Genomic DNA, 27,575 nt, shown 5'->3' with positions numbered 1-27,575 from the left:
TCATGGTCACCCTATTTGCGCGACTGGAAGGCAGTGAGGCACGTGTTGCGTTGCAGTCCTAGGTACCCAAGATATCTAATTTACTGCATCCTGGCCAGTCCAGGAAAGACAAATGAATAGACAAAGAATGAGAGAAGGCATTAACCTGCCTCCAAACACGAACTACGTATAAGTGTAGGATGGCAACCATGAGCGAAGACTATCCCCAGTAGAGCTCCCATTCACGTATACAAGCCATGCATCCGACTGGAGTTGTTGAACTCCTCAATAAATTTATCATTCGCTTTCATGGCCGTTGCCAGGTGCTTGAAGGTGACTTGCACCTTTTCGACGGAAGCCAATGCTTGGGCGATGGCAGTAAGATTTTTGATCTAAGGCATTAGGTTAGCCTAGTGTCCAGAGATTGTCGAGGTGTTGTGACTTGCCTCTCGGCCATTCAATTTCATTGACGCCAGCCGCTCGAGTTCGACTCCTTTAATGATGGCGGGGCCCTGAGAGGTGCCAACCTCTGCCAGGAAGCTTTTCCAGACATTCCGCCGTGCGTCACGGGTCAATTCGGGATACTTGATCTTTAGATGGATTCGGCTCAGAATGGCCTCGTCAAACTCCGTGACACGGTTGGTGGTCAGAAAGAGGACCCCCTCGTAGTATTCAAGTTTCCGAAGGAAGACTGTTACCAGGCGGTTGTGGCTCCCCTGGTGCAATACGCGATTCTCCATGAACACATCAGCTTCATCAATCAGAAGGATCGTGTTAAGGCGCTTCGCAATTTTAAATATCCGATCGAGAGTCATCTCCAGTTGCAGGGGATTGCTCTGACCAGCTATTAATTCACCCGCCGAAACCTAACCCATAAGCATCCAACCGGAACATCTGCGGGATGGAAATCACCTACCGAATAGAGGGGATTCCGAGAGGCCTCGGCCATTGCCTCGGCCGTCAAGGTCTTCCCGACTCCGGGAGGACCACTGGGGCTGTTAGGAGAGATATTTTCTTGCGGCAATTCATTACTTACAACAAGAGGACATTAAGCCCTCGGCCTTTCCCTTTGATGAAATCATCGAAACCCACCTCTTGGTTGCTGGACAAGCGAGAGGTAGTCACCGACTGAAGGATTTGTTTCGTGTCATCTGGAATTTGCAAATGGTCAGATGAGGCTGTGGACCACTGAACATCTACCAAATCGCCAACCGCACACTCCACTGCGTTGATGAGTCAGCCACATCACGTGGGTACACGGAGAAACTCACAGAAGACCTTCTCGCTGAAGCTGAAGCAGCGGACCGTCGGACAGCAGATGAGATACTCGTCCTGAGTGATCGAATTTTGGTCCTTTCCATTGGCCTTGAATTTTTCGAGCTTTTCTCGGTGTTCTTCCTCTTTGAGAGAAATGCCGCCGAAGATCGAGTGCTCTTCCCAGCAGTCAGAGACTCGTGGGCGTCGGTAGTTCGGCATCATTTCACGAAACAAGGCCGCATCGATTGCCACGCGACTGTTGATATTCAACGCCAGCGGCTTTCCATTCTTCATGATGAAGGCCCTGCCCTTGCAGTGTTGGATTGGAATCTTTGTGCTAGAGCGTCCGATGAATTGGCTGAACTTGCGACCGCGTTCCACCAGGCTTTGGGTAATCTGTGTGCGGTTTGGATGGTATTGGAGTGGAAATGCCTCCAGGGTGTGAATTGGTTTGCGTCCACGAAACTTGACGATACCCAGCTCGATCCCTACCTCCCCAAACTCATGGTCATCATGGTCGAGGTAATGACATTCCAGTCTGAGATGTGTGACGTCTTTTTGTGTGGTTTCTTCGGCAGCGTCGAAAACCACACATCGAGATTTTCCGGTGCCCAAACACTTCGTGTACACATGGCATCCCGGTTTGAAGAGAAGCTCAAGAAGATCATAAGTGATCTCGCCGCGCTGTAACAATGGAGTGAGCCGTTCCGCGGTCGCTGCATAAGCCTCATCGAGGTGGTTGACAAGGAGACGGAGGTGCTCCACGCCCTCTGGGTGGCTTCTCACATTGTGCTGTAAATTGCCTTGAGTTGTGCAATCTGCGTAAGCGTCCGGGTCAGCCGGGGATGTGACAACCAGGCTGGGGGAGGGTATCCCGGTTGAATGGCCGCCGTCAGTCAATTGATTGAGCTTGGACTTGAGCTCTGGCAGGAAATGAAACAAGACAATTTGCTCAATCTGCTTGCCTGATTAACTTCCAGTGTTGGTTCAATGTAGAGTAACTTACTGATGGTCTGGCTTCCATTGCACTGACCACCTTGACATTCCCTAACACCCCTCGTAGGATGTCCCGCAGAGTCTCGGACTTCACATCGACATATGTTGTGGACTTTCTGGATTTTGGATCTGCAATCATCTGAGATTATATCCCGGTAGAGATGTCCACTGTACATACCAATACAGTCGCGAATGACAAATACATATTCACTAAAGTCATCCACTTCTGGTTCAATCGATTCAACAATCTTATATTTCGAGGTATCCTTGTCCCAGCTATTCAGGCGTCAGCAATCCCTTGTAGCTATACGCATATTCAGGGGCATACATTTCCAACACCCTCTTGAACCTGGCCTTGCAGGGCTCATTAATCCCCGGCGACGGGCCATCGTCAATGTCGGTAGACTGGCCTCTGGTCTCAGCAGCGCCTAACAACTGCTTCTCCAGTTCGTCGGCATCGAGCGGCGGCGTGGAGGGTCCGAAGGAACAGACAGGTGTGGTTGGCAGCCCACCGGGCCATGTAGCCGGGTTGGACAATGCTTTTTTCACCAAGCTGGCTACGACTGACTCCAGCTCTCCAGCAGAGATAGTGGGCAAAGATTTCTTCTCAAGGCCCTGTTCACCGGCTTGGGCACCCGAAGGGGAAGCGTTGGCGTCTTGGTGAGTAGTGACCATATTGGCTGATGTACTGGTGATCAGTAAAAAAGGGTCTAGGACATGCAGTTGCTCGTGGATGTAGACGGATGGGAATGAAGATTCTGAGTTGATACAAGAACACTTTGACGGCGAAACATGCTGGCTTTTATAGGGGCGCCTTGGATAGATAATATCCACCGTTGAGCATATCATGGCCATGCCACTTCGTCTTGGGAGACTGAGTGCTGCAACTCAAGGAGCACACTTGCCGCGTGCAGATCGGAGAGGATTGTGTCCCATACTCTGAAACTAACCTTCCTAGAGGTCTTGCGACGCAAAATATGATACTATCTTACCTGTAGTAGGATAAGGGTGCGCTTTCTGAACCCCAAATGTAAGATTACCTGTTAAGGGCAAGTGCAGAGGTCCACCGAAACATCATTGGTAGCTTGGAAGGGAAGTTGGCGGGAGATCGGCAGAATGGGCGACAGGGGACAGAGGAGGGGAAGAGTAAGACCGAGTTGCAAATGATAGGGAAAAGCAAAATTTTTTATTTATTATATCAGCAAAGTTGTCTCGGTTCTAATCAGAAATGAGTGAGATTTTGTCTCCTTGGGTCTGTTCCTGTTGAAGTCGGTTCTTCTGTGAAGTTGGTGCCCAATTACTATGTCCAGCGATGGGTGAGTCACATGACACGCCGACTCCAACCGCTTACCCCGCCAGTGTTATAAATTTCAAGTGGAACAGCTTGCGATGACGCTGAATAGAAGAATCCCTTTTGTCGATATGCCTTCCGAGATCTAATCATCTTACAAATCTTGGTTCGTTTTCTGTGGCAAAGGCTATATTCTTAGGACGAGACGGTCCTTACTACGATTCGTACAAGCATTTTGTTTCCTTCCAGAGACTGGCAGGTTCACCCGGTCTTTCAGCAGAGGCAAGAATACTTCTTGATGGTAGGTCTTATTCCATAACCATGGAGTGACCATCCTAACGCGACTCAGCCGTTTGAACCCCAAGACCTCGACTCCACAATCGACGTTTCCTCGATTCCTCCGAATAAGATTAAGTGGGTTGAAGGCAAAAATCAATGGGTATACTGGGTAGGATGTAAGGCTCTTACATTCTACGAAAACAAAGGGGAAGGGATTGTACACAAGAAGCTTACCGGTCAAGTAAAGCTACCTCCTGGTATCGAGTTGTATTTTGTTGGAGGCAATGTTAAGGAAGAGTAGTCTCTCAGCATGTTCACATTCTATGTATATAACTTGTTCTGTATTTGAGCGCCACCTTTTAGCCCTAAGGACAAATTGATCACGGCTCCTTCATCCGACCTGTCCGTAAATATCATGGATACGCATTCAGTCACAAGATTGCCCTCTTCTAACTCCTTCTTGCGCATACGACTTGTTTGGATTGCCTCGTGAATCTCCGGGCCGAGAATACGTAGAATCGCATCATTGCGCGCCCCTTTCAATGTCATTTCTGGGTTGGGTATCAACTTGGCCCCTTCGTTCAACATCACATAGCGAACCCGTCCCTCTGATTCCACATGCACGTTGAATAGAGCGAACGCCAGGTGTTGGACTTTATTCTGATGGATAGCCAAGCTCATAAGGCAGTCCACCAATCCGTCAAAGGGGAAGTCCATGGTAACGGCAGCTTTGAGGGATGCTCCGTTATCAACTGTGTCCCTTCTTATTGCTCCACATAAGTAGGGGTCGAAAACATCTGCTAGGCCTTCCACTGAAGCCTTTTCGAGAATGATGTGTTGCAGGGAAACATTCTCGACGGGTGGATGGGAAGCGGCCAGTCCATCTTCCGGAGAAGTTCTCCTGCTTGAACTGGGTATCGCTGAGAGTGAAGAAACCGGAGTAAGCAGGATTCCTGTCGACTCTGTTAGTGAAGAACAAGAAGTTTCTAGTTCATAAACCTCCCTTCTTTTGCGAAAGACAGTGAGATCTTGTCAATGGCGTTGCTAACGGTATGGTGTGGTCGTACAGCGGCTACGCTCCTGGCGACATTTGCTTGCTCATCTGACGTCAGCCTTGTGAATGCGGTGAGCACAGACAGTCGATCGTGTCGGCCCTTAAAATGAGCCTTGCCTTCTGTTGCAAGAAAATAGGCAAACCAAGCTCGGAACCCTCCACGGTCTAGGAAGATTCTTGGAGTCGAACTTGAATGTGAAGCACGAGTTTCCAATAATTTTTTCTTCAACCTCTGGGGGGTCCTCTGACGATTCCATGCCTGTAGAAGTTGCTTCGTAAATATCTCCCTTGCCTGCTGAATTATTGTCTGCTGCGTTACCAAAACCGGGCCAGGAGATCCTTGGGTGAGCGTCAGATGGACTGCGTTTTGCCTGAGAGGTGATAGGGTCATGGTCCTCATACATTCGGTGTAGCCAAGCAAAGAATACCTTTTGTTCCAGAGCTGAGAGGGAAACTTAATCCTTATATTACTTGACCTGGTCACGGAGAGTTGATGAGTTGGCTAGGCGGCAAACTAAAACATTATTTTGCATGGCGATTCATTTCTTCGGCCAATCGTGCTTTGAAGTTGGCGGCCCGCGATACGCCTCGTAGCCTTCGTGTGACACGACGAGGTACATGCAGCATACAGGAACGACAGTTTCCCAGGTTGTTGATGCAGGATAACTCGACATGGACCATCGAAAACAGCGGGGGAAGCTGTCAAGAACCTTGCTGTGCGAGAGGAACCGTGAAGCCCCACGCAAGCAACCTCACCAATCCTGCACTCTGATGTGCTCTCTCGCCTAAAATACATTGGGGTGCGTCATGCGGCCATGTCCCCACTCCTCAAACCGCGACGGCTAAAATTATTTGACGGCGCGGGCCGATCAGATCTGCTCAATCCACTCAGAGAATGGGGGCCAGGCGCGAAGATTGTGGCCATAGTCAGACCTTTGTTCTCGATCTGAAAATCTACCCCAAAATGTCGCCGCAATTCGCTGGCAGGATCCTGCAAAAGCACAGGCAGCAATGGCGTACCTCGCCAAAACTTTCCCCTGCCTTGATGATCTTCCGATATAGAACAGCCACCAAGAGAGGCAAGCTGACGGCTCTATTGGCTCAAGTCTAGCCGCCCGCACGAAATCAATCACAGTCGTCCACCTTTTCCTCCCAGTCATACTGCGCATTTTGAATAGATTAGTTATCCTCAAGGGGAATTGCGCCGAGGCGTTTTGAGTGCGTCTTCGATTCAGGGTATATATAGGTTCGAGATGCTCTACCAAAACCTAGCTCGTTTGGTTGCTCAACTGTGCTTCAGCAATGTTGACTATTTATCTTATCATAACTCCCTGGCTGAATAGGTAATGGCCTGTATAGCCTGATGCTGGCTCTGACAAGCTGCAAGCTGCGCGGCTCGCTTGTGGATTACGTTATTCGGTGAGCGAGTCGGCCACACCTCATAATTCTCACGCGATCACGCTGCTATAAAGAACAAGTACGGCAAATACCGCGGCTGGACAAAACCTTACGTCGTCTCCCGCGCTGACGGACCAACGAGCCGAGATCACATCCTTATCCTTGACCCCTTGTTGTATCTTGTACCTATCTGCGTACCTATCGATCAAGAAGAGATGAGATATTCAATCGTCAAAAATGCATCCAGTCCCTAGTAGGCTACGTACGCTTAGTTGATTCAGCTTCATTCTGCCCTTCGAGCATACATGCGTATTCTATAACAAGAAGCACTCCCTATTGACTTTTGAGCTGTGACCGCCCGCTGCTGTCGCGGCAAAATCCTAGGATTCTGACATGGTATGATTGCGGCGGAGAATTAAAAGACCGAAGGTGTCGGGTTATTGAGGTGGTTATGTAATCAATGTCTGTAACGGACGATTGAATTGAAGGTCTTGATCTCCTAAGTACGATCCGTATAGGCAATTTATACCTTTTCCAAGGCTTCAAAAAAGAAGGTTCTCGCTATACAGGAGATATCCTTGCCATACAAACGGTATGAGGCATCAAACGATATGTAAACAAGCGAGGCGCTGGACATTGATTAGTAAGGAGGAACCTCCTCCGGTTGACAGAAGGTTGTAAGCACGTGAAGCTGTCACCGCCCGCTGCGGCAACATCAAAAACGATGGCTATGAAGGTCAGCAAGTTCAACAAGCCTGCTAGCACCTACACCCGGTCTTAATTTGGGCTCTCTGCTGCTGCAGGGAGTTGCTAGCCAAATGTCCGAAGCTAATATTCAATCAAAGGGTTGCTAATGCTATAACTTACATAGCAACTCCCAGAGACACGCTAAGGTATGTTGCTGTTAAAATAGACTCTACTGACTATAAAATTCATTCGGCAAGATACTCCTAAGCACATCCGATCGAGTCGCAAGCAATAGAATGATCCTGCTTACCGGACTACGACTGTTTCGGCGAGGTATTCCCCGAACGACTCGTCGAAGTCGCAAGCGCAGGCACCAAGCTACAAACACTTACTCGTTGAAAGAGCATCAAAATGTGATAGCCAAGGCTTTGATTTGGCAACAAGGAGCATAACTGACGCCGCCAAAGATCAGACACCCAATCGCTATGACACCCCTCAAGCCTCTGCCGACTACTCTAGAGAAGCCTCCACAGAACCGTTTCCTCTTAAGAAGCCGCTGCTCGTCCTGCCGATGCTTGAGATGATGGCCACAAGACCTGTGACCATCCAATCACAGCTTCTCTCGCTGTTGAATTGTTACTCATCAAACAACTCCTCAATTGACTTCTGATGGTTGACTGCACCAATATGCTTACGCCATAACTGCGCATAAACGCCATCACGCTTGACAAGCTCGTTGTGATTGCCCTCCTCGGCAACCTGGACGAAGCCATCTTCTCCCCTTTCTAAGACGATGATTCTATCGGCATGCATAACTGTTGAGAGGCGGTGTCTAAAAATCCCCCAAGGTAAGCTTTGGATGTTCCTAGTTGCTTGGCTGAACTTACGCGACAATAATCGTTGTTTTCCCTGCACAGAGGGTGTCGATGCTCTCCTTGATATGAGCCTCAGAGTCCGGATCTAGGGCGCTTGTGGCCTCGTCGAATATGAAAATGTTTGCCCTTTGAATAAGTACGCGTGCCAGCGCAAGCCGCTGTGCCTCTCCGCCGGAGAAGGTGCTGTTAGCGTTAGTAACAACAAAGCTGACGAGACCTACTTGGCCTATGAGAAGGAGAACGTACCGTCCTCCCTCACCCACCACCGTGTCGTACTGTTCGGGCAGGCTCATAATGCGGGCGTGAATTCCGGCCTTTTTGGCCGCATCGTGCACCTCTGATTCCGCGGCGTCGGGTCGGCCGTACCGGATGTTGTACATGATGGTATTGTTAAACAGATACGGGCTCTGCGCCATGACGGCGATGTGTTTCGGCAGCCTACAAAGAGTTTTAGAGGAAACCTGGTCTGCCAACTCCATTGCCAGCAACTTACTCGCCCCTTTCCAGTGTCTTAATATCCTGGCCGTCAATTGTCACAATGCCCTCCGTGGGGTCGTAAAGCCGTGTAATAAGTGCTAGCAGGGTTGATTTGCCTACACCTGACGGCCCGACAAAGGCTGTTGTTTTGCCTGGTTCAATCACAAGATTAAGCTCTCGAAGGATGTCGCCGCCGCCACAGGCGAAGCTGAATGTGACATTCTTGAACTCAATGCAGCCTCTAGTCAAGTATAGGTGCTCGGTCCCGTATCTCATAGTAGGCTTGATCAAGAGGAGTCGACAAAGTCGGTCAGCGGAATAAAGGTCTTTGATGAGGCGCCCGGAAACCTCTGTAAAGAATAACAGTGGTTCCTGCAAGAGGCTCCAATAGCCACTGAAGGCTACCACAATTCCGATAGTACTGCCAGTCTGAAGGCCATGGAGGACCACGAGGGCAGTAGCAGCAAACTGACCGATATTAACTATTATACCGGAGGCCAGCTTAAACCCATGTTTCCTGAGGAACCCTTTCCACAGTAGTCCAAGCTGCTTGCACAGGCTCGTAACATAGGCCTTTATTTTGTGGTCAGCCTGACCGTAGAGCGATACAGTCAGCCAGCCCCGCAGCCCGTCTTGGCGCCACTGTTCGGTCTTATAGAATGCTCTTAATTCAGCATCGTACATCAGCATCAACGTCCGGTTCGAGCGAAGGAGCAGCAACGTATTCAGGGCGACAGTGAACATCTGTACCAGCGCGACATGCGGCCCGTACAGCGAGAGTATGGCAACAATCGCGCCAATAAACGTGATGATTTGCGGAAAGGTGTCCAGCACTAAGAAGTCAAACGCGTTGCAAACAACCCTGCCCAAGTTGGTGGTCGTGGTCAAATCAGTTGGACTGACAGTGTCATGAAAGGCTGCTTCATGGTACATCAGGTGCGCATAGATACATGTTCCCGCCCGCTCCTGGCGGGAAAGATTGATCTTGTGCCATAGGAGTTCCTGCATGCTCGCAAGCCCGTTACCAGAGTTGGCAAATTTCACAGCCATCAGTAACGCGAGGGGCTTCCAAACTGGGCCGAGCTCTCTACCCATGTATGCCTGCATGACACTCTCCACAAATTCACCCTTCACGTGCGGCGTATACAGCTTGAGCCACATATTGCCCAGCATGGTCATGAGGGAAGCAAAGGCATATAGCTTCAACCACGGCAGATTACTCGGCCAAATCCAGGGCAAGAAGATGCGGAACCTCCTCGCCCACAGCCAGGGCCCTCCAGCTGCACAAATTGTATCACGAACATTCTGTCCCAAGGCTAACGATTCCGGCCTCCTGCCACCTCTGCCCCTGTGAAAGTTGCTTTGCATGGTGGTGTGGTCCTCGACGCCGTCGCCAAGTCGGATGTGTCCGCCCCGATCGGGCCAGGCGAACATGGCGAATAAAGCGAGCACCAGGCAGCATCGCAGACTGGTAGCCACGGCGCCGCAGACTAGGTTGAATTTCGAGAAGGGGCGCATAATGGCAAGCTCGACGATGGCGAGCAGGTCAAGCACGGCCATGATAGTCCAGGACCCCAGGTGTGCGTGCCAAGCCGGCTGCTTCTCCTCGACTGTGCTGGGCCACAGATGGTCGATCTGCAGTAGAAGCGCGAGAATGTACAGGAGAGTCGCCGCTAGGGGCAGGATGTCAGGCATCGCCCCGGCCTGGATGTTGGTGATGGCTGCCTCGCCTCCCGACACGAGAAGCATGGTGAACAGGAGCCAGATGAAGGGTGTCACATCGCGGTTGCGTGTCTTGACCTGCTTGAACTGAGCTCCCAGGAAATACAGGCAGCTAACAGCGGCAAAAACTGTCCGGGAGATCTCGAGGGCGGCGTGGATACCTTCCATTGTGTTTTGCAAAAGGGACTCACTGAAAATATTGCTCAAGAAATTAGGTGGATGAGAATCGCAATAAAACAAAAGAAACTACCTTAATCTCTTTTCTTTTTCCTCTGCTTCCTTCTAGCCTTTTGTAGCCTCTTCTTCCTTTGGAATCTTTTCGACTTCTTGGGTGCGCGACGGCTTGCTGGACACGGTTCCGATTGATATGGGGGCCGCCAGTGATAAGAGCAGAGGGCGAGGATGACGAACAATGGCCAGGCAGCGAAAAGGAGAAGGTTGATGTAGATTTCGTGATCAAGATGAATTCCAAACATTCTTAGCAGTCAGTATGCCATCTGGGAATCGGAATACTATATACCAATCTCAAGAGGGACGCCAAACTTTCAGCACAGACCCAGGCACAAAGGATTTAGATTGCGCGTACAGCAGGCCCTTCATGGAGAAAAAGACAGGAATGGGCATCTACTAGTTGCATAAATATACATGGGTTCCTGCACGGCTGAGGCCCGCGCTTGATCTAAACTGAAGAAACTGAGCTATACAGGAACTCCGGACAGCCCTTGCCGTGGCAGGTAACAGACCTATCGACTAACGTGTCCGCAAGATGTTTGTTGTAGCCGTTCAGCTTACCATTTTTTCCCGCCCCCTTAGTCTCGACTCGCAGGAATAGCGGCCGTGTCTAGGGCTGTTAAGCTGGAGATCCTACCGAGATCATTGGTTGGTTATAAGACGTATTCTGTAATAACTAGCTCTCGTATGGACAGTTCAATAACGGGAAGTAAAAAAAGGAAAGGAAGGTGTTGATGCACAAATAAATACCAATTAAAACATGCTAGCAATCCACCTTGCGCGGCGAAGGAAGTTCAGGAAGTGTTTCAGGAAGTCGAGATTTAACATCCTTATAGGGAACAACCACGTACACAAACCAGACTTTGAAATTCATGAATTGGAATACAACTCCGATTTCCCCGTTTTCGGTGGATGGAAGCGGTCCATAGGCTCTGAGCGCATGGTTCTCAAGGCGTACTGTGGCTCCGAATTGAAGATCCCCGGTGAAACCTGAAAATAGACTGTTCTATATTTTCGATTGTAGACACCAATTATCATATCGCTCGGGAGCAGATCTGGTGTAGTCAGACTGGTGAGGGGAGGAATTGCTTTTTCGATGGGCAATGAGGGTTGCGTTGAGGGCAGCTCGTATGCAATTGCCCCGGGCGAAGTATAGGATCTTTCGCCTAAGCTGACGGATTGAATGCCATTGACCTGCCCGCAAAACTCCATTTTCACAGTTGAGGGTTGATTGTCCTCTCCCCAGGTGGCGGTTCTGGCGTCATTCGTCTTTAAGACACCTCGTTTCAACCCCAAGCATTGGGTTATCAGGGAATACCAAAACATGGTCGAAGAAGGCGTGCAGGAGACGATCTGAGACGGCTGGATCGGAGGCAATCAAGCTGGCCCGTGCCAAATTGCGGTGTATATCTGGGGACAAGGCTGGCATCTTTATAGACATCGGGATCTATGCTTCATCCATCTCGGCAAATCAGGCAGTAGAGGATCCTCTGCCAGCCATACTCGGTCCTGACTACGTTGGATCAGACGCGACGATCTTGCCGATAGGAAGTCATCTTAGCAACGAATCGAAAGCTCCATGGCGAGCCTTCTTTTCCCCCATTACTTGACGCATGGTTTAATTGCTGAGGCACTAGGGCTGTCCTATGCCGGTCTAGACTTCTGGTTTGATATGTTCAGCCTGCTTCCCCCAAGACGGTTTACACAGTAGATCGTATGTCCCAGGACAACACATACAATCTAATCCATTATGGAAAATGTGTAAGCCGAAAATAGATGTTATGCGGGGCTGCGTTGATGGGTAATTATTTGTAGGGTTGCGAGACAGGAAGTCATATTTGGGTCCTCGTCAAAAGTTGATGTTGAGGAATGCTACATTCGACAATTATTCGACACAAATTTGACATATATTTAGCGTGGAGTTGGTGGGTCTGATCCACATTTTGCTGCCTAAATGTGGTACAAATTCACGTGCACAGGCATCCCCACACAATCGCGGGGCTTGCTTTTTTTTCCTTCTCCTCTCACATGTTGCAGTCATGCTGTATCTTCCATCACATCTCACACATATTCTTTGACAGTTGAGAATAAAGATATTCCACATTCCGTTAGTCACACAATGATATACTAGGTAGCGGCTCGCGCAACATACCCTGTTTGGTGATGATGTCCAAGGTTCGGAAAATCCGCGTAAAGGATCCAGTGGATTCGAGTATTATTGATGAGTGCAAGAAAGAGGTATATTCAACTCCCTTGGCTAGTAATGGTAGCTAATATTCATAGATACGACTTGCAGACTACGAAGCTATAGAGTGGTTCACACCATCCAAAGGTGTTCAACTTTGCCCTCCTCCGCACACATTGGCGATTGTTGTCGACGTTATTTCCAATCAAGGTGCAATTCGAATCTTCACGAAAGAGAGCGGCGAATATATCGATGGAGTGGGAACAGAGGAAAAGGGTTATCGAATTATAGTACCCTGGCATGATGATTGGAGAATCAGGGTGTCTGGGAATATAGATATTGGTTATTTAAGGCTCAAGGACGCGGATTGATCCATGGTACTTGGGGTCGATTCGTGATGAGCTTGTCTGTCAGCTCATTCGTGATCCCCACCGTGATGAAAGGCGTTGCATTGACCCCATACGTGTCGGTCAACAGTATGCTCCCTGTTAAATGGCCAGAGGCTATGATTTGCTTCAAGTCCTCCAGCGACAATTCATAGACGTCGCCGCCTAGCCCTGATAATATATCAGAATAAGTCAGACCAATACTCCATATCGGGATTCAACTAGCCTTCTGTCGCCCTTTGGCCCCGTTGTGTGGTAATTTGATTTCCAATGATGGGGGTGGTACGGGTTGCGGTATTTGAGCTTTCAGGTATTGATGCTGGTTGCAAGTACTTCGTCGCTATTTCATGAAGAACCGGCTTATCAAAGATATGAATTTGTCGTTTTATTGCATCTGCAAGATCCACCAGGATCTCATCCCTGGTGACTGCAATCACAGACAAACCCAGGCCAACCATACAGAGGATAAGCATTGATGGATGATTGCGAAGTTCCCCCCCCAAGAAATTGATGTACTTTTGCTGCCGCTCGCGGCCCTCGACTGGTCGGCTGGAATTCCATATTTGAATAAAGTAACATCTTTGCAGAGGCGCTTTTCAACTCCGGGGCGTAGGTCTTTACGCTGTTGGATGACTTTCAATACATTTCCGAGACGTTGAAGTCCATCTTCAACAGATACAAGGCCAGGGCCCTTGCGCCTCCTGTCTTGATGCAGGGCCATGTTTGAGGGATAGACCTATATTCACGTCGAAATAATCTATACGTTGAAAAAGTGTCGAAAATGTGTCAAAGAAGTGTCAAGAGTGTGTCAAGAAAGTGTGAAAGAAGTGTCGAAGAAGTGTCGAAGAAGTGTCGAAGAAGTGTCGAAGAAGTGTCGAAGAAGTGTCGAAGAAGTGTCGAAGAAGTGTCAGAGAAGTGTCAGAGAAGTGTCGAAGAAGTGTCATTTAAAAATGTCGGAAAAATGGGTGGACCGGAGCGATCTCTTCCGCAAGACACAAACTGAGCGAAACCAAGCTAGGGAACAATCCGCTTGGGAGAAAGTTGGTTGCCCGGGTGAGTCACGCTACCCTAGGTTCGTCAAGGTCGCATATGTCTTGACTCGGATCGCTCTTATTTTAGATATTAGAAACTCTCCCACTGACGAGCAAAGCGAAAATCCGGGAGTTAACGATGAATTGTGGCAGTGTCTAATTGGCTTGTCATTAACGCTGACCACGACAATCAGCCTGCAACCACTGAGATCTAGGTCCTCCTGCCAAGCGCTGTAAACTGCAGTTAGCAATGGGGGGATGTTCATTTATAGGACGATATTTCTCTCTTTTTTCTCAGTAGTCCACAGTCACCAACCTCTATTCTGCCCTCTTTGAGAAGTAGAAAAACATCCTCTCGCAAAATGCCCGTCAAGTGCGAACATCCTGGATGTGACAAGTGGGCTCTAAGTGCTGGTCGCTTCTGTGCAGAACGTGAGTATATCTCGTGCTTTCCAGTCATGATTACCTACTGATATCGGTACAGACAAACCACCTGGATCCCAAAAGAAACCTGCAACAGAGGCTGATGTCAGTGGCGATGCCGAGCAGAAAACGGTGAACGAACGTTAGACAACCCCGGACCTCGCCTACGAAACCTATGGGTGTTAGTCCTGAGTACTCAACTTATCAGAACGGCAGCGTTCGATACCCGACAGTCCTCATTCATGACACGCCACGAGGGGAAGAGGGAGATACATGTCGATTCTTGACAAATGCGGTTCATTTCTAGGTCTTCTGTTATCTTTCGTGGAGCATCTATTCTGTTTGAACAGACGTCCAATCTGTGATAAACATAGTCCTTCGTTAGCTCACTACCTCAATGGCAAGATGCTCACTTATCAACCTCCTCTAATTCCAACAATCCAGAAAGTAAACTATCATCTTTCCATTCCAGCAGAGATCTACGCTTCCACGTCTCCCACTCACATTCTTCTAAGTTAAATGCCCTCCGAAGTCCCGTGAATAAGCATCGAAGCCCCTGAATATCAAGAAACGAGCTTTCAGGTCCCAGTGCAAAGAAAAACCTCTGTACCTTCCGTCCGTTGATGACACAGTTGGCAAGGTCTTCACGGCCCTTTTCGCGGAAAATGGCAGCTAGCCGCATTTCCTCCTCAGTCAGCTCATTAGAACCCTCGTAGAACTTGGCCACCGGCCATAGCATACAGGGGGAACAGAAAGCCTCGGCCCTGGAGACGGTTTGAGCCCATTCCCAGTCGATGACACCCACAATATCGAAACAGTCATTGACCAGAATATGGTCACCCTTATCGTCAGGATGCTTGAGGTAGAAATGATTGCCTGCTGAGATGTCTTCTGAGAGCCTGCCAACAATATCCAGGCGGAACCGATGCACAAGGTAGGTATCTATTGGGCAGCAGGGATCGATCTCGCCGCTGCCTATCATTGCGAGATAGGTTCTGATTACGGCCTGTGATCCCTGTAGTAATGAAGAGAATGGGCCCAGAGAACCCTTTCCTACCTGATATGTTGATTGATGTGCGAGGCCTTGAACATCTATAGCATCTCTGTCCCTCCCAGAAAAGACGAGTGACCCCATTGCATTGAACGGATGTCTCTCGATCTCGAGAAACATGTTGACCAGCTGTTGCAGCACTTTTTCTTTCTGCTGAGGAGTTGCTGCCTCCCAATCCAGCGGCCGACCATCCAGTTTTTCCATCAAGATATAGCCAACTCCGAGTTGGTTTGCGGGGTCAGATTCGCAAGCCCAGTCATAAACCATAGGTGTGGGAATGCAAGTGTGCTCTCGGAGGTAAATCATTGTGGCAGCCTCGCTTTGAAGTACCCAGTCACGGACTTCTTGCGGTGGCGACGATGTCCATGTAAGCCGAAAACGTGCCATCCATTTGACTCCATCATTGAAGGTGATTTCAGCGTGGCAGTTTTGGTTCCCCATCTTTGAAGACAAGCTCTCGCGGGACAAGTTAACTGTACATGGGATACCTGCTCTCAGCATTGATGCGCGGGAACACAGCTTGTCATGATCTATTTGATGGCATAGTTCGTCTATGTGACGAGCTTCCGCAGCTGCATACTGGGAGGAGTAGGCTTTCCAGTTTTCCTATTTGGGTGAGCATGAGTCGTGCTGCTGTGGATGCACGTCCAGACCTCTGGTTTCGGGCATTCATGCCACGGATCTCGGCGGTGTGTGCGACAGAGGTGTCTGCCACATAACAAGCAGTCCCCTGTTCTCTGCGCAGCGGGCTTCTCACATCCTTCCCATTCGCAAGTCCACTGAGGCATGGTGGTTAATTTATTTGGAAATAGACTCGTTGGCAAGATATCAAACGACTTCAAGGTTAAAGGACATGACTGACCGGTAGCCCTTAGATATCCTTGAGGCCATCCGTAAGGCGGTGTGGAAGAAAGTAAGTCCGAATCCAGGGGGCTGGTGGGCAGGGGTTCACAGCTCACCTTCAGGTGTGAGCTAAAGATTTTGTGGAAAGGGATGGACAATTGTCATTATTGGATGGCCGACATGGCCGCCTATCTATATCTAGCTTACTGAATGATGACTAAGCGAGCTCGACCCCAGGGGCAGGCGGTACCAGAGGGCAGTATGCCCCGACAGATTTGGTGTTCATTAAACCAGCCCAGGAAGTCATGGTCAAAGGTCGGGTCGCGAGGAATCCCAGATGTGGAGAGGATGTGCTGAGCATGACGACCAACATGATAAATCATTTGCTGAACCTCGGCGCGAAATGACTGAGACAGTTTGGAATGGTGGGTGTCAACCAACTCGCGGAAACAGTTGGATCGCTCCTGTGACGTGGTTTTATTGTGATTGGCGCCAGCCCGAATCAATCTCGCGCCATGCGGGGTTACCAGGATGCCATTCTGCTGAGGCGGTGAGTGGGTCCATTAGCGCGCGGGAAGGGACCAAATTTCTTGCGCAAATCTCTGGGAAATTCATGTCCTCAAAATGTATGTAGTTCTCACCGATTCAGGGACAACTAAATCCCATCCATTTTCACTATAACTCCCTCTTTTCAACGCTATTTCCGCGCTGTTTTTTGCCAGCCTATCTAACCAAGCAACACTTGTAGAGTTTCATGGTCACCAGCGCGGCACAGTCCGCCTTCAGGCGCGTACAGGCGGTCTACCCATTAAGCGGGAAATACTTTCGCCGAGCTGCCGCCCCGCTGACTTGCGATAACAGAGGTAGTCTAATAAACATCGCAGCCATCAGGTCTTCCATCCATCTTCACGGCAACGATGAGTAGAAGCAGCTCTCCGGACTATAAGGCGCTATTTATCAAGGCAGAAGAGGAAAGGAAGCAGGCAGAGGAACACCAGAGGCAGGCAGAGGAACGCCAGAGGCAGGCAGAGGAACGCCAGAGGCAGGCAGAGGAAAGAGAGTGGCAGGAGAGGGAGCGCAATCGACCAACGACTTTTGGTGAGTTCATCGGACATTGTCACGATCTTCTTTGGCGGCCGCTACGAGCCGAAGCGCCTTCTTGCTCCACGACAGGCAAGATCCCCCCTCCTACCGGAAAATACTGCCCTATACGACTGCTTCCGTGGACGGACTGTGAGGCTAGACAACGGGAAATTTACGAATCTGTTTGCCGCTACCTTCAACCCACAGATGAGGACGCAAAACAATTATTCACACCGCTTGTTGCGCTAGAAGACCATGGCCGACGATTCGCGCGTCGACCGATCAGCAGCGAACAGGATCTCGAGACTTATGAGCGACTAGCCGTTGAAGACCATGTGCATGATATTGTCGCTGAGTTATGCAAAGTACCCAATGCTCGAGAGGAGTTCCAGTTAGGCAGCGGAGTATGGTTCGATAATCACGCTAATGCTCTGGATGGAGATGACGGAATAGATGCTAGCCGATCATCAACCGCCAGACCCTCTAGACCTGACCAATTTTGTATCCATCGAGTCGATGGTAACACAAATACCTTGCTCACTACAGTTGAATACAAACCACCACATAAGCTCTCCGTGGCGAGCCTGCGTGAGGGACTCCGACCGATGGATTTCTGGCGAGAAGTTGTCGAACCCGATACTATTCCTACGGAAGAGCCGAAGAAAGCAAGGTATAACGCCGCGCGGCTGGTCGGGTCAGCAATTGTCCAAGAATTTCACGTGATGATTCAAGAAGGCCTCGAGTATTCATATTTAACAAACGGCCTGATAGATGTGCAGCTCTGGGTGCCCTACGATGACCCGTGTACTCTCTATTACGACCTGGGGGACCCCAGTATCTACGGAACGACGACTGTCGGAAGACTTGGGACTCCTAGGACTCGGATAGAGAGGACTCTATGCCTCTGTTTGATGAGTTTCCGTTCCTCTTGTCGTGGTCAAGCCTGGCGGAATAATGCGCGGGATCAGCTGCCAATTTGGCACACGAGTTTTGATAGCGAGCGCTCCCAGATCCCAGCGGTGGGATTACCACAGTACCCGAGCATGGAGCATGCTAGCTCCGATCACACTAGTCCTGAGCAGACTACCTCTGAGTACCTACCTTCATCGTCTCCAGCAGGATCCCCCGCCACCAAAGGCCGTCGAGTGACCACACGAGCGGCCTCTCGCTGCGCGCCATCATCCGACCAGCATCACCTAGAGGATTCTTCGGGTTCTGAGGATGACCCTGCCGCATCTGCTAGACGGAAGCGGACGTTTAGCCAGGTTACATCGTCCTCTCCAACTCAACAGTCTGGACCCCGAACAGATCCTCAAGGGAACCAAAGCGGGCAATCTCGTCCACATGCTGCTCAGTATTGCACACAAAAGTGCCTTCTAGGGCTACTACAAGGCAGTACACTTGACCCTGACTGTCCAAACATGGAGCTGCACATACTCGGCGGAAGTGACAACCGTCACCTGATCAGCGCAGAAGTCCTAGTGAAGAAGCTTAAGGCGCAGCTGGATCAAGATCTGGATCATAACTGCACTCCAATAGGCCCTTGTGGGTCTTATGGTGCGCCATTCAAGATCACTTGTGCCACATTTGGATATACTATTGTAGGGAAAGGGACGACTTCGAGACTCTGGAAGGAGGTGTCCCGCGAAGCAGAGGTTTACCATGTCCTCCAGCGTGCTCAAGGATCAGCAGTTCCAGTCTTTCTTGGAGCTATTAATTTGGCCCAAATCTACTTCCTCCACGGCGCGGGAGAAATCCGTCATATGCTCCTTATGGGCTGGGGTGGCGAGAGCTTGGGCCATATAACCCATGACAAGACCATCCAGCGTGCAATCTCTCGGTCGGTCAAGGAAATACGTTCTTTAGGTATTTTCCACCAGGACCTTCGTCCGGAAAACATCTTGTGGAATGCCGAACTCAGACGGGCCCTAATCATTGACTTCCATCGATGCACATTGGACCGTCAGCTGATGCACAAGCGGCCAGGTTCTCTCAAACGATTACGGTGTGGAACTGAAGAACATGAATCGAAAAGATTGCGTTTGGTGTGAGTAAAGGCCACTGGAGACGGTACTAGAGTACTAGAACAACGCAGAAAGTCAACAGGATGGCGGTGGAATACAATAAATCCGAGGAATCAAGATATTGTGAGATTAGTCTTCCCAGGAATCTATATCATGGAAATAACTGTCCCAGGACAGGGCTGTTTCTGGGAAAAGGATTCCTACATATGCTTGGTTCCTGGATTCCCTTATCCAGGAATATTAGAATCCAGGACATGCACATTTCTAGGACAAGCTGACCTGAGATATAAATTAATGGGACAATTGCCTACCGCCTTTAGCTAACATTCCCCATAGACATCTTTATTTACCCCGGTAACTTCGTATTCAATCACAGGGATCCCGAGCGACGATGATGGAGGCGCTGAAGTGGTGTAAAGAGTTGCTGGGCAAGAGATTGATTCAAGGATCTGCACCTACCAGACTGATAGCAACAAGCAGGGTGATGCAGGAAGAGCGGATTACTTGTACTGCTAACAATGAGATGACCGTAAGCCCCCTTTGTATGGTCGAATCGAACGCCCGAAGCGGAGGCGGAGGAAGGAATCAAGGCGTGGAGCCAGCGATGGCTGTAGATGCTTAGACTACTGCTACGATCGTTCCTCGTGCACGCGGTCTTGCAGCATCAAAGGCGGTGTCGCGGCAGTATCCCCCTCCTTTCTGGAGGGTTGCGCCCTCGAAATCTTGGGATAGCGCTTGTAGCGTGTATAATCGGAGGTTTGGTTGGGTGTTAGACTCTTTTCCTAGGGTGTTGCGCCTGTGTTGGATCGCTCCCCGTGACATAATTCTGCTGCGATTGCGCCAGCCTGAATCGATGGCGCGCTCTGCGGGTTACTGGGGGTTGGATCCAGACAGTGAGATTCATAAGCAGGTGGAGATTGATCCGCCTCCGCGTCCGGAGGTTGGATCTACCCAAATCCACCACCAGACACAGAAAAGCGAAATTTACTGCGCGGGACTGCGGTGACAGACACGGACTTACGTTCAGTACAGCCGGGAAGAAACTGTAGATTCTTTATGGAACCTGTCTGGTTGAAGAGCCTCATGTACAGTATGCAGCAGCGGCTCGTGAGATGCAGAAGGCCAAGCTGTTGACGGACCTCCAGTTCGGAAAGATAGATCAGAACAAGCAAACAAGTCAAACGCCAAATATTCGGGCCGTCATTCCTCCGTCCGCAGAGGGGCTTGTCTGTAATTTCGCCACCTGCGACATCAGTGGATGAGACAATAAGAGAGCTTGCCGTATTCTACTAGTTTCAGACTGATTCAGAAGATAGTATTGTAGCATTGTCCCTAAAAAGTGTTAATTCACTTTCTTGCTAAGGGTTGTACTCCAGTACACCTGGATTGCGCCCGGACTTCTCCCTGGAAATTCCACTGAGAATAGCCTCGTCACCTCTGCCCAAGGCCGCTTCTCTTCCTTTCTTAGCCTCAGAAGGAGGTCTGCCTCTTCCCTGGACCACGGCATACGGTTCCTTGAGCTTCTTTGATCCTTCCAGCAAGCACCTGGATTTTGTTCCATTTCATACTGGGGACTCGAGCGACAGGTTACCCGTGCCTCTCCTCCTTCACATGCTGTTGATGAAGTATCAGACACGCAACGTGATAAAGCACCTTCGAATAGCCAAGAGAGGAATTGCAAACGGTCATCCAGTGGTAGAGACATGAAGTGAGATTGAAGGGCAGTAAAGGAATCTTCCCTGAGAGGTAATGTGGAGCGGGCTTGAAGTCGCTTGGAATCTCGGCTGTCAGATTGATTTATCTTCCGCTTTCTGCTTCTAGGCTTGACAACGTGGTTGTTCCCATGGACACCTTTAAGGAAGGAAGGTTTGGGACTTGCGCTGTGCGGGGAGGGATGCGCTTGCTGACGGCTGTTGGTGGGAAGGTGGTCATGATCACTTGTCTGAGTATCACCACCCTCACCACCAACCCTTTTGTCGGGATCTCGAGAATGGTTAATTTGGCTGTAGAGTATGGTCGGAGGGTCAGGATACGGGCAGGCTTTCTCTGTGGTGATAAGACTGTCGGCTTGGGGGGCATGTGGCTGGAGGTCAAGATCCTCCCAACCCTCGAGATCGGCAAGGATTACTGGATCAATGGGAATGTTGTTGTCCTGTGCCTCGGGCAGCCTGAGGAACTCCTCTATACTGTCATTCGAGCTAGATATACTCGGAGAGGAGAGACCACGCGCCGTATAATCTCCCCGAAAGGCGAGCAGCTCGGCCGGGGTTTCAGTGTCGTCTTGAGGATTGCAGTGATGATTTGGATCTGCAGCTGGAATATGAGGCACCGAATTTCGTGATGCTGTATCATACTCGGATGTCTCTGGACGCGAACTCTGCTCGGATTCCAGTCTCGATATCTCCCGTATTTGCGTTTGGGAGTTGGATGGTGTACATGGCTGGCTGCTGGCACTAACATTCATGCAGACTGCGGCTGGCGGCCGCGCCGGAAGGTGATGCTTGGGAAGTGGCAAAGTGCTTGGAGGTAGAACATGAGAGGATTTGGGTTGAGGGGAATTTGGAGCTCTTAGGGAGCGTATGCTGGGGGTTCTGTGCAGTGGTTTTGTGGGAGGGGGGGCCCATGGCTTGAAGTTGTTTATGGGAAATGTGGGAAGCATATTGCGGAAATCAGGATCTTTCAGGGCTTATTGTAGCAGACTGGCGATTGGGAAGAGGGAGGGAAGAGGGAGGGAAGAGGATTTAGGGTACGGGCTGGAGGGGAAAGTGCAGGCAACATGAGAAACAAACTGAGAAGCAACCTCTGCAGACTTGATCCCCTGCTTTATACTTGCTCTTCGTCCCTCGGCAGTCTAATATCCCGTGCTTCTCGTCGGTAGAAACACCAAGGCGCTTTTCTTGCCGTCAGTTTCTCAACCAACTCTGCTGACCTGTCTAACTCAAGCCGCGAGCGCCGCCTGACTGCCGGGACCTGATGTCCTCCGCAAATCATAACCAGGCATTCCAGCTCGAAGCCTCGCTCGTCAAACAGGCTGAAATGAAAGGGAGTGCGGTAATTTTGCCATTGGCTAGTAAGCAGGCAATGACACGTAAATGAAGCAATCCTGGTGGGTTTCAAAGACAGTAGTGGAGGGGAGGGCGCAGCCTGGTTCAACCTGGCGCAGCTGACATGCTTGCAGTCAGACCTGGTTGTTGGATAACCCACAGCTGACCCTTCTCATATCGGCCTTTAGGAGCCCAGTTCAAGAAGGGGAGTATGGCTTCTGTAATTAGAGATAACAGAGTCAACCAAAGAATGGTTGAGGGTCCAGGAGCTCCCAGGAAAAGCCCAGATGGATGGCATGGCCGTACGCATCAGCCAGAAACTCCAGAGTTGCCGATCAGGTAGCGGACAATGCGCATGCGGCTTCTTGTGAAAATTAGCAGCGGCACAGCATCAGGGGCAGAGCTGGCAGCTCACAAACCAATAAAGCAACAGTAATCAGGGCCTCAATTTCTCCATCGTCCAGATGGCCCGTCGGTGACGCCGTAGCTGAGGGGGCGAAGAGGGGTGATTGGACGGTGCTATGTTGGAAAGGGGCAACCATCGGGTAACACGGCATCTTGGGAAGGGGGCAGTGCACCGGGCGAGGCAGGCCGGGAGGAGAAGATGAAAGAGAAAGTGCGTGGTCGTTCGACGGGGAGAGGTCAGGCTTATATAGATGCAGCGGACGTGTTGAGGCGGCAGGCGAAGGCTGTAAAAGCGGCGAGCGGGTGACGCGATCCCCGAAGCGGTAAGCGCTATACCGCAAGGGGTAATGGCATACCCGGCAGCGGCAGGCGGTGGCGGGCGGCAGGCGGACGGTGCAATGAGGGCCGTTTCCGGCGCCCCGCTAACGTTGTCATCGAATACTATCTATAAAGTATATAAGACAGGCATTAAACTGTTTAAGCTTTATACAGCTCTGGACAGCTTATATATCTTTTCGCATCAGTATTTCTTAATTAGGTCCAGTAGATAGTGTTGCTCCTCAGGTAAAATCTTTTTAGGCTAACTAGATTAGGGGAAGGACTTCTAGATTTTTTTTTTCCTGCACCTAATTATAAATGTGGCGGCCACGCGTTCTTGATATTATACGACGGTCATGATGGAGCATTTAGATCCCTGATCGCTCGGTTGTGCGATAAGTAGAGTAGCAAGTGCAGTAAGTCCGTACGCGCATAATAGCTGGTGGCACTCGGTGTCGGGCTCCGGAGATTAGCCGTGCATATACACCGGTAGCAGAACATCAGGAAGGCGCCGTTGTGGCTGTCGACCCACAATACAGTAAATAGTTGAATATAAGATGTAAGGGTACTGCTAATAAGTTATGTGAATATCTAATATCCTTTAACTGACGCAGCATGGTCCTGATATCTGGCTTAACCTTACCTATCACCCCATAATAAAGATACTGTATAGCTTCCTGCCTGTTCAGGGCATCTACATTCTATTTTGGTTGGCAGAATATCTTCAGTCAGGTATATTTAGGAAGTGTTGGTGACTAGTGCTTACTACAGGCATGTGAAACTGCGAAAAGTTCTGCCATACCATTGTAGGTCCTCAATCCAATAACAATGTAAATCAATGCGAACTGGTGGCATCGCTAAACCGTCCAGGGACTGGAGGGCAGCGAGCCGAAGTATTTCTCACCATTCTTCACCGTTCTGGTAGATAGGATGCAACCACGAGAGAAATTTAGACAGAACTAAGACTGCGAAGCAGTGGGCGGCGTGTCCGAGGCGGAATCCTCCCACAAAGAGCGCCCCAATAAGCCAGCAGAAGGAATAGCTTCGTGCTAATAGCTTCGTGCTGAGGACCCTTCCGGACTCATTTGTCTCACTACTGTGCGATATCCAGAAATGACATCACCCAGGATCCAGACCCCAGCTCAAGGTGCCACGTTACCCTTGCCGCGCGATACAAAACGCCCTGGCATGCATACTCTATAGATTAATTCATTGGTGTGTTATGGAGCGTCAGCCTACACAACAGGCGTAAATACCGATATCAACTGGTAATAAGATATACGAATGAATGTCTGATTCTTTTAATCTAGCTGTATATGGTAGTTTAGTTACACAAAGGATAATAAGCAACCTAACCTAATCCGGCAGCTCGAAAAGACATAGCTTTTGAGTTACTTAAACCGTGGAATCGCAGAAATCTCCCATAAAATTCGGCGAATCGGAGTTTGCGGTATCGACATCCGGAACAAGATAGTGTCATATGTGACTAGCGGTCACATACAGTGGATAGGGTTTATACTGTGGGTCGCAGTCCAGTGTACAGTAGTATTATGTGCCGCTAGAGCCCTCTGGCCGGGACTGCTTGGCTATCTAAGCTTTTAGTTTATACGGCAGATCTGCCGCTTCGCTCTGAGTGGACGAGGGCGGACATTCCTTCGGCCGGCCGCTTCGGGAAGTTCCGATAAAGGCAGAATAACTTATCTACACCACACCTATGTCGCTGACCACAAGTTAGCGTGGTTTGTTATGCCCACCACAGATTACAGCGCACTCTTACACACCATACGCGCCTTGCCATCCATTGCCACTGCTTGCACACATTGCGCCTGACTTGAGTCAATATTACCACTGGGTCGGCAAGCTCAAACTGCGTAATCAGCCCTTCTCTCTCTGTCTAAATATCTCACGATTTCTTCCAGATCTCTAGCAAGTTTCTAGCAAGTTTCTAGCAAGTTTCTAGCAGATTTCTAGCAGGGAACTGAAGGCTGCTCTAGTGGAAAATCCAATTTGGCGGTGTACCTGCATGCATCCAGAAGAGTATGCAGAGTGGCGGTGCAAGAAAAGACCTGTGCTTGGTTGCTTCCTTCTCATTGGTTATTCTCTTTCAATTCTCTTTCAAAGGTGCCATCCAGATATTTCTGTAGTTCAGGAGAGTCTGTATACTAGCTGGTTCAGGTTTAGTGTCAAAGATAACGACAAACAGGGGCGTGCCCGCTGTACCGGAGGAATTTATGCCGGCTCGCAGACATGTTTGACTAACTGGCTGACAAATGGATTGCAGAGGACAATGGCTGAGAAATCAAAACCACAAAAAAGCAATCAAACCATGCTAGTATTGGGTCCTGGCTCCTCTCGTAGGGATACATAGCGTGCGTTACAGGCACAGTTAAAAGGCAACGCCTTCGTCTAGGCAAAGTTCCTTCTAGGTCTTTACTTCTCTTAGACAGGTTCTTGTGAAATCCTCTTCCTTAACCATGAGCTTTCTCCAATCGACTGGCGAATCAGATGAACAGAGAAGTGTTGACGAGCCGACGGAGATTACCAGTAATGGTTACGAGTCACCCAGCGAGAAACCAATAAATGACGCGCCCAACTTTCCTGATGGACGTACAAAGGCATGGTTGAATGTTGTCGGGGGATGGTGTATCTTTTTCTCTATGTTTGGATGGGCGAATGGTGAGTAGAGTGTGGCTATTTGGTGGACCGATGGTGGCTGACTCGTCTATATAGCGTTTGGTGTGTTTCAGGACTACTATCAAGAACACCAACTCAAGCATCACTCGGCTTTCCAGGTCTCTTGGATCTCGTAAAGTGGTCTAGTGCGTACCTATTCGATTAGTTGCTGATGCTCTCCCAGCTCGATCCAGACGTTCGTTCTGTTCGGAGGAGGCATTGTGGCCGGCAAAGTGAGTGCTTGAGGACTTGATTCCTCAATATTATGATGGATATCAGGCATCGCTGAACAGCTCCAGTTGTATGACAACTATGGCCCCAAGCTGCTTGTTTACTCCGGGGTCTTTTTCCACCTCTTTGGAATGATGATGTGCAGCATCTCCACCCAGTATTACCAGTTCATTCTGTCCCAGGGTATTCTCCAGCTCCCTTAGGCACTGTTATCCATTCATGTGGCATATCAAGCATATCCAGGCGTGCGCACATTAATCGGCGATGCTGCTCTGTTTACTGCGTCCCTCAGCACAGCCAGCACCTGGTTTCAAAAGAAACGCGCCTTTGCATTTGGACTCCTGCTCACCGGCACCAGTATCGGCGGCGTCGTGATGCCCATCTGCTTGGAATATCTCTTGTCCTCGCTTCGATTCGGCTGGGCCATTCGCATCTGCACCTTCATCAGCCTCGCTCTGCTCCTAATCGCTCTACCCACTGTGACCTCACGCCTACCACCGACCCCGAAGCCCGTCTCCATCATGGAGCACATCCGGCCACTGAAATAACTTCGCTTCCTGATGCTCAGCGCGGATTGCGCGCTATTCTACCTGGGCATGTACCTACCCTTCAATTACATCATCGTGCAGGCGGAACACGAAGGAATGCCCGCTGCGCTGGCCGGGTATCTCATCCCGATCCTCAACGGCGCCAGTCTCTTCGGCCGCATCATCCCCGGAATAGGCCGCGGACAAGCTCGGCAGGCTGAACACGATGATTGTCATGTGTGCTTTTGCAGGGATTATCGTGCTGGCGCTGTGGTTACCGGGGATGGGGAATGCGCCCATTATTGTTTTCTCGGCGCTGTACGGGTTCGCCTCGGGGGCGTTTATCTCTCTTAACCCACCACTGGCAGCGCAAATCAGTGATATCAGGGAAGTTGGGGTGCGGTCGGGCACCCTGTGGTTGATTGTTGCGATTGCGGCGCTGGTGGCCAGTCCAATTGGCGGCGCGCTTGAGGCGCGGAATGGAGGTGCGTTTGTTGGGTTGCAGATCTTTGCGGGCGTGGCTATGCTGACTGGGACGGCACTTTTTGCTGTTGTGAGGTGGCCCTTGCTGCATGGGATGTCTTTGCTAAAGTGTGATTTTGCCCAAGGAAGTGATTGATTGAAGAGGCAGCAAAGAGCTGCTCGCGCAAAATGGTGCAGAGCGCGGAGCTCTACTGCGAAGACAAGTGTTTTATTTCACGGATCGAGCATTGGGCCTTGCTTGCGCGTAATATCAAGCCCAGGGCCCTAACACACCCACTACACTACAGTAATCCACGTGTATTCACGCCAGCAGGCATACAACACCGTCAACGCACAGCAACTCCGCGAAGGAAGGTCTTTGCTCTAGGAAAGCCGGAGTGACGGGAAGCATATCTAGTGGACGGTGGGATTTCTCTCCATCGTTTTTCTTTGGGACGTTTGTTTCGGTATGCGCATGAGCCTCTTGCCATGTTCACAGTTTCTAGTCTAAGCAGTAGTCCTAGGGCTTCTTCAGCATGACCTTCTTCGACCCCGAGAAAAGAGGTGCATGGTGGCATGATACGCCCAATGTTTGGCTGTACTTTGCCATTACGATTCCCTTGACTGTGACGGGGCTCGTGAC

At 50.0% G+C, this 27,575-nt stretch overlaps 10 protein-coding genes across 10 annotated transcripts; 5 read left to right on the top strand and 5 right to left on the bottom strand.

Moving 5' to 3' along the window:
• Positions 1-389: 389 nt before the first annotated feature.
• BDW70DRAFT_161446 (ATP-binding protein) lies at positions 390-2,907 on the bottom strand (the record flags this gene model as incomplete). The annotated part of the gene is made up of 7 exons (XM_073740981.1): positions 390-845; positions 896-968; positions 1,016-1,202; positions 1,251-2,193; positions 2,243-2,361; positions 2,411-2,508; positions 2,561-2,907. The coding sequence occupies 7 exons, from the start codon at positions 2,905-2,907 to the stop codon at positions 390-392; spliced, it is 2,223 nt and encodes a 740-aa protein (XP_073594558.1).
• A 544-nt stretch (positions 2,908-3,451) lies between these two features.
• On the top strand, positions 3,452-4,190 carry BDW70DRAFT_139456 (uncharacterized protein). Its single transcript, XM_073737391.1, has 3 exons — positions 3,452-3,548; positions 3,636-3,824; positions 3,873-4,190. The coding sequence occupies exons 2-3, from the start codon at positions 3,822-3,824 to the stop codon at positions 4,101-4,103; spliced, it is 234 nt and encodes a 77-aa protein (XP_073594557.1). The 5' UTR covers positions 3,452-3,548; positions 3,636-3,821; the 3' UTR covers positions 4,104-4,190.
• A 2,808-nt stretch (positions 4,191-6,998) lies between these two features.
• On the bottom strand, positions 6,999-8,559 carry BDW70DRAFT_139448 (P-loop containing nucleoside triphosphate hydrolase protein). Its single transcript, XM_073737390.1, has 4 exons — positions 8,063-8,559; positions 7,829-7,999; positions 7,409-7,773; positions 6,999-7,354 (listed from the first exon to the last, which is right to left on the bottom strand). Exons 1-3 carry the CDS (start codon positions 8,293-8,295, stop codon positions 7,578-7,580), a joined length of 600 nt encoding a protein of 199 aa, XP_073594556.1. The 5' UTR covers positions 8,296-8,559; the 3' UTR covers positions 6,999-7,354; positions 7,409-7,577.
• Positions 8,560-12,229: 3,670 nt separating this feature from the next.
• BDW70DRAFT_139442 (uncharacterized protein) lies at positions 12,230-12,915 on the top strand. Its single transcript, XM_073737389.1, has 2 exons — positions 12,230-12,484; positions 12,530-12,915. Exons 1-2 carry the CDS (start codon positions 12,410-12,412, stop codon positions 12,800-12,802), a joined length of 348 nt encoding a protein of 115 aa, XP_073594555.1. The 5' UTR covers positions 12,230-12,409; the 3' UTR covers positions 12,803-12,915.
• A 1,295-nt stretch (positions 12,916-14,210) lies between these two features.
• BDW70DRAFT_161444 (uncharacterized protein) lies at positions 14,211-14,418 on the top strand (the record flags this gene model as incomplete). Its single annotated transcript, XM_073740980.1, has 2 exons — positions 14,211-14,280; positions 14,333-14,418. The coding sequence occupies 2 exons, from the start codon at positions 14,211-14,213 to the stop codon at positions 14,416-14,418; spliced, it is 156 nt and encodes a 51-aa protein (XP_073594554.1).
• A 262-nt stretch (positions 14,419-14,680) lies between these two features.
• Positions 14,681-15,763, bottom strand: BDW70DRAFT_161443 (uncharacterized protein; the record flags this gene model as incomplete). Its single annotated transcript, XM_073740979.1, has 1 exon — positions 14,681-15,763. The coding sequence occupies one exon, from the start codon at positions 15,761-15,763 to the stop codon at positions 14,681-14,683; it is 1,083 nt and encodes a 360-aa protein (XP_073594553.1).
• Positions 15,764-17,082: 1,319 nt separating this feature from the next.
• Positions 17,083-19,299, top strand: BDW70DRAFT_151458 (uncharacterized protein; the record flags this gene model as incomplete). Its single annotated transcript, XM_073739295.1, has 1 exon — positions 17,083-19,299. The coding sequence occupies one exon, from the start codon at positions 17,083-17,085 to the stop codon at positions 19,297-19,299; it is 2,217 nt and encodes a 738-aa protein (XP_073594552.1).
• A 955-nt stretch (positions 19,300-20,254) lies between these two features.
• BDW70DRAFT_78109 (uncharacterized protein) lies at positions 20,255-22,311 on the bottom strand. The gene has a single exon (XM_073744839.1). The coding sequence runs from the start codon at positions 21,929-21,931 to the stop codon at positions 20,615-20,617; it is 1,317 nt and encodes a 438-aa protein (XP_073594551.1). The 5' UTR covers positions 21,932-22,311; the 3' UTR covers positions 20,255-20,614.
• On the bottom strand, positions 22,183-22,908 carry BDW70DRAFT_139431 (uncharacterized protein). Its single transcript, XM_073737388.1, has 2 exons — positions 22,736-22,908; positions 22,183-22,680 (listed from the first exon to the last, which is right to left on the bottom strand). The coding sequence occupies exons 1-2, from the start codon at positions 22,871-22,873 to the stop codon at positions 22,501-22,503; spliced, it is 318 nt and encodes a 105-aa protein (XP_073594550.1). The 5' UTR covers positions 22,874-22,908; the 3' UTR covers positions 22,183-22,500.
• Positions 22,909-25,504: 2,596 nt separating this feature from the next.
• On the top strand, positions 25,505-27,334 carry BDW70DRAFT_169245 (putative MFS monocarboxylate transporter; the record flags this gene model as incomplete). The annotated part of the gene is made up of 7 exons (XM_073742637.1): positions 25,505-25,715; positions 25,770-25,845; positions 25,897-25,945; positions 26,012-26,126; positions 26,187-26,455; positions 26,667-27,028; positions 27,241-27,334. Exons 1-7 carry the CDS (start codon positions 25,514-25,516, stop codon positions 27,332-27,334), a joined length of 1,167 nt encoding a protein of 388 aa, XP_073594549.1. The 5' UTR covers positions 25,505-25,513.
• Positions 27,335-27,575: the final 241 nt, after the last annotated feature.

This window comes from Aspergillus foveolatus (genome assembly GCF_047715535.1).
Source record: "Aspergillus foveolatus strain CBS 279.81 unplaced genomic scaffold BDW70scaffold_36, whole genome shotgun sequence".
In the NCBI taxonomy this organism is placed as follows: Eukaryota; Fungi; Ascomycota; class Eurotiomycetes; order Eurotiales; family Aspergillaceae; genus Aspergillus; species Aspergillus foveolatus.
Note: the sequence above shows the minus strand (reverse complement) of the source record. Positions and strands in the feature narration are given on the sequence as shown.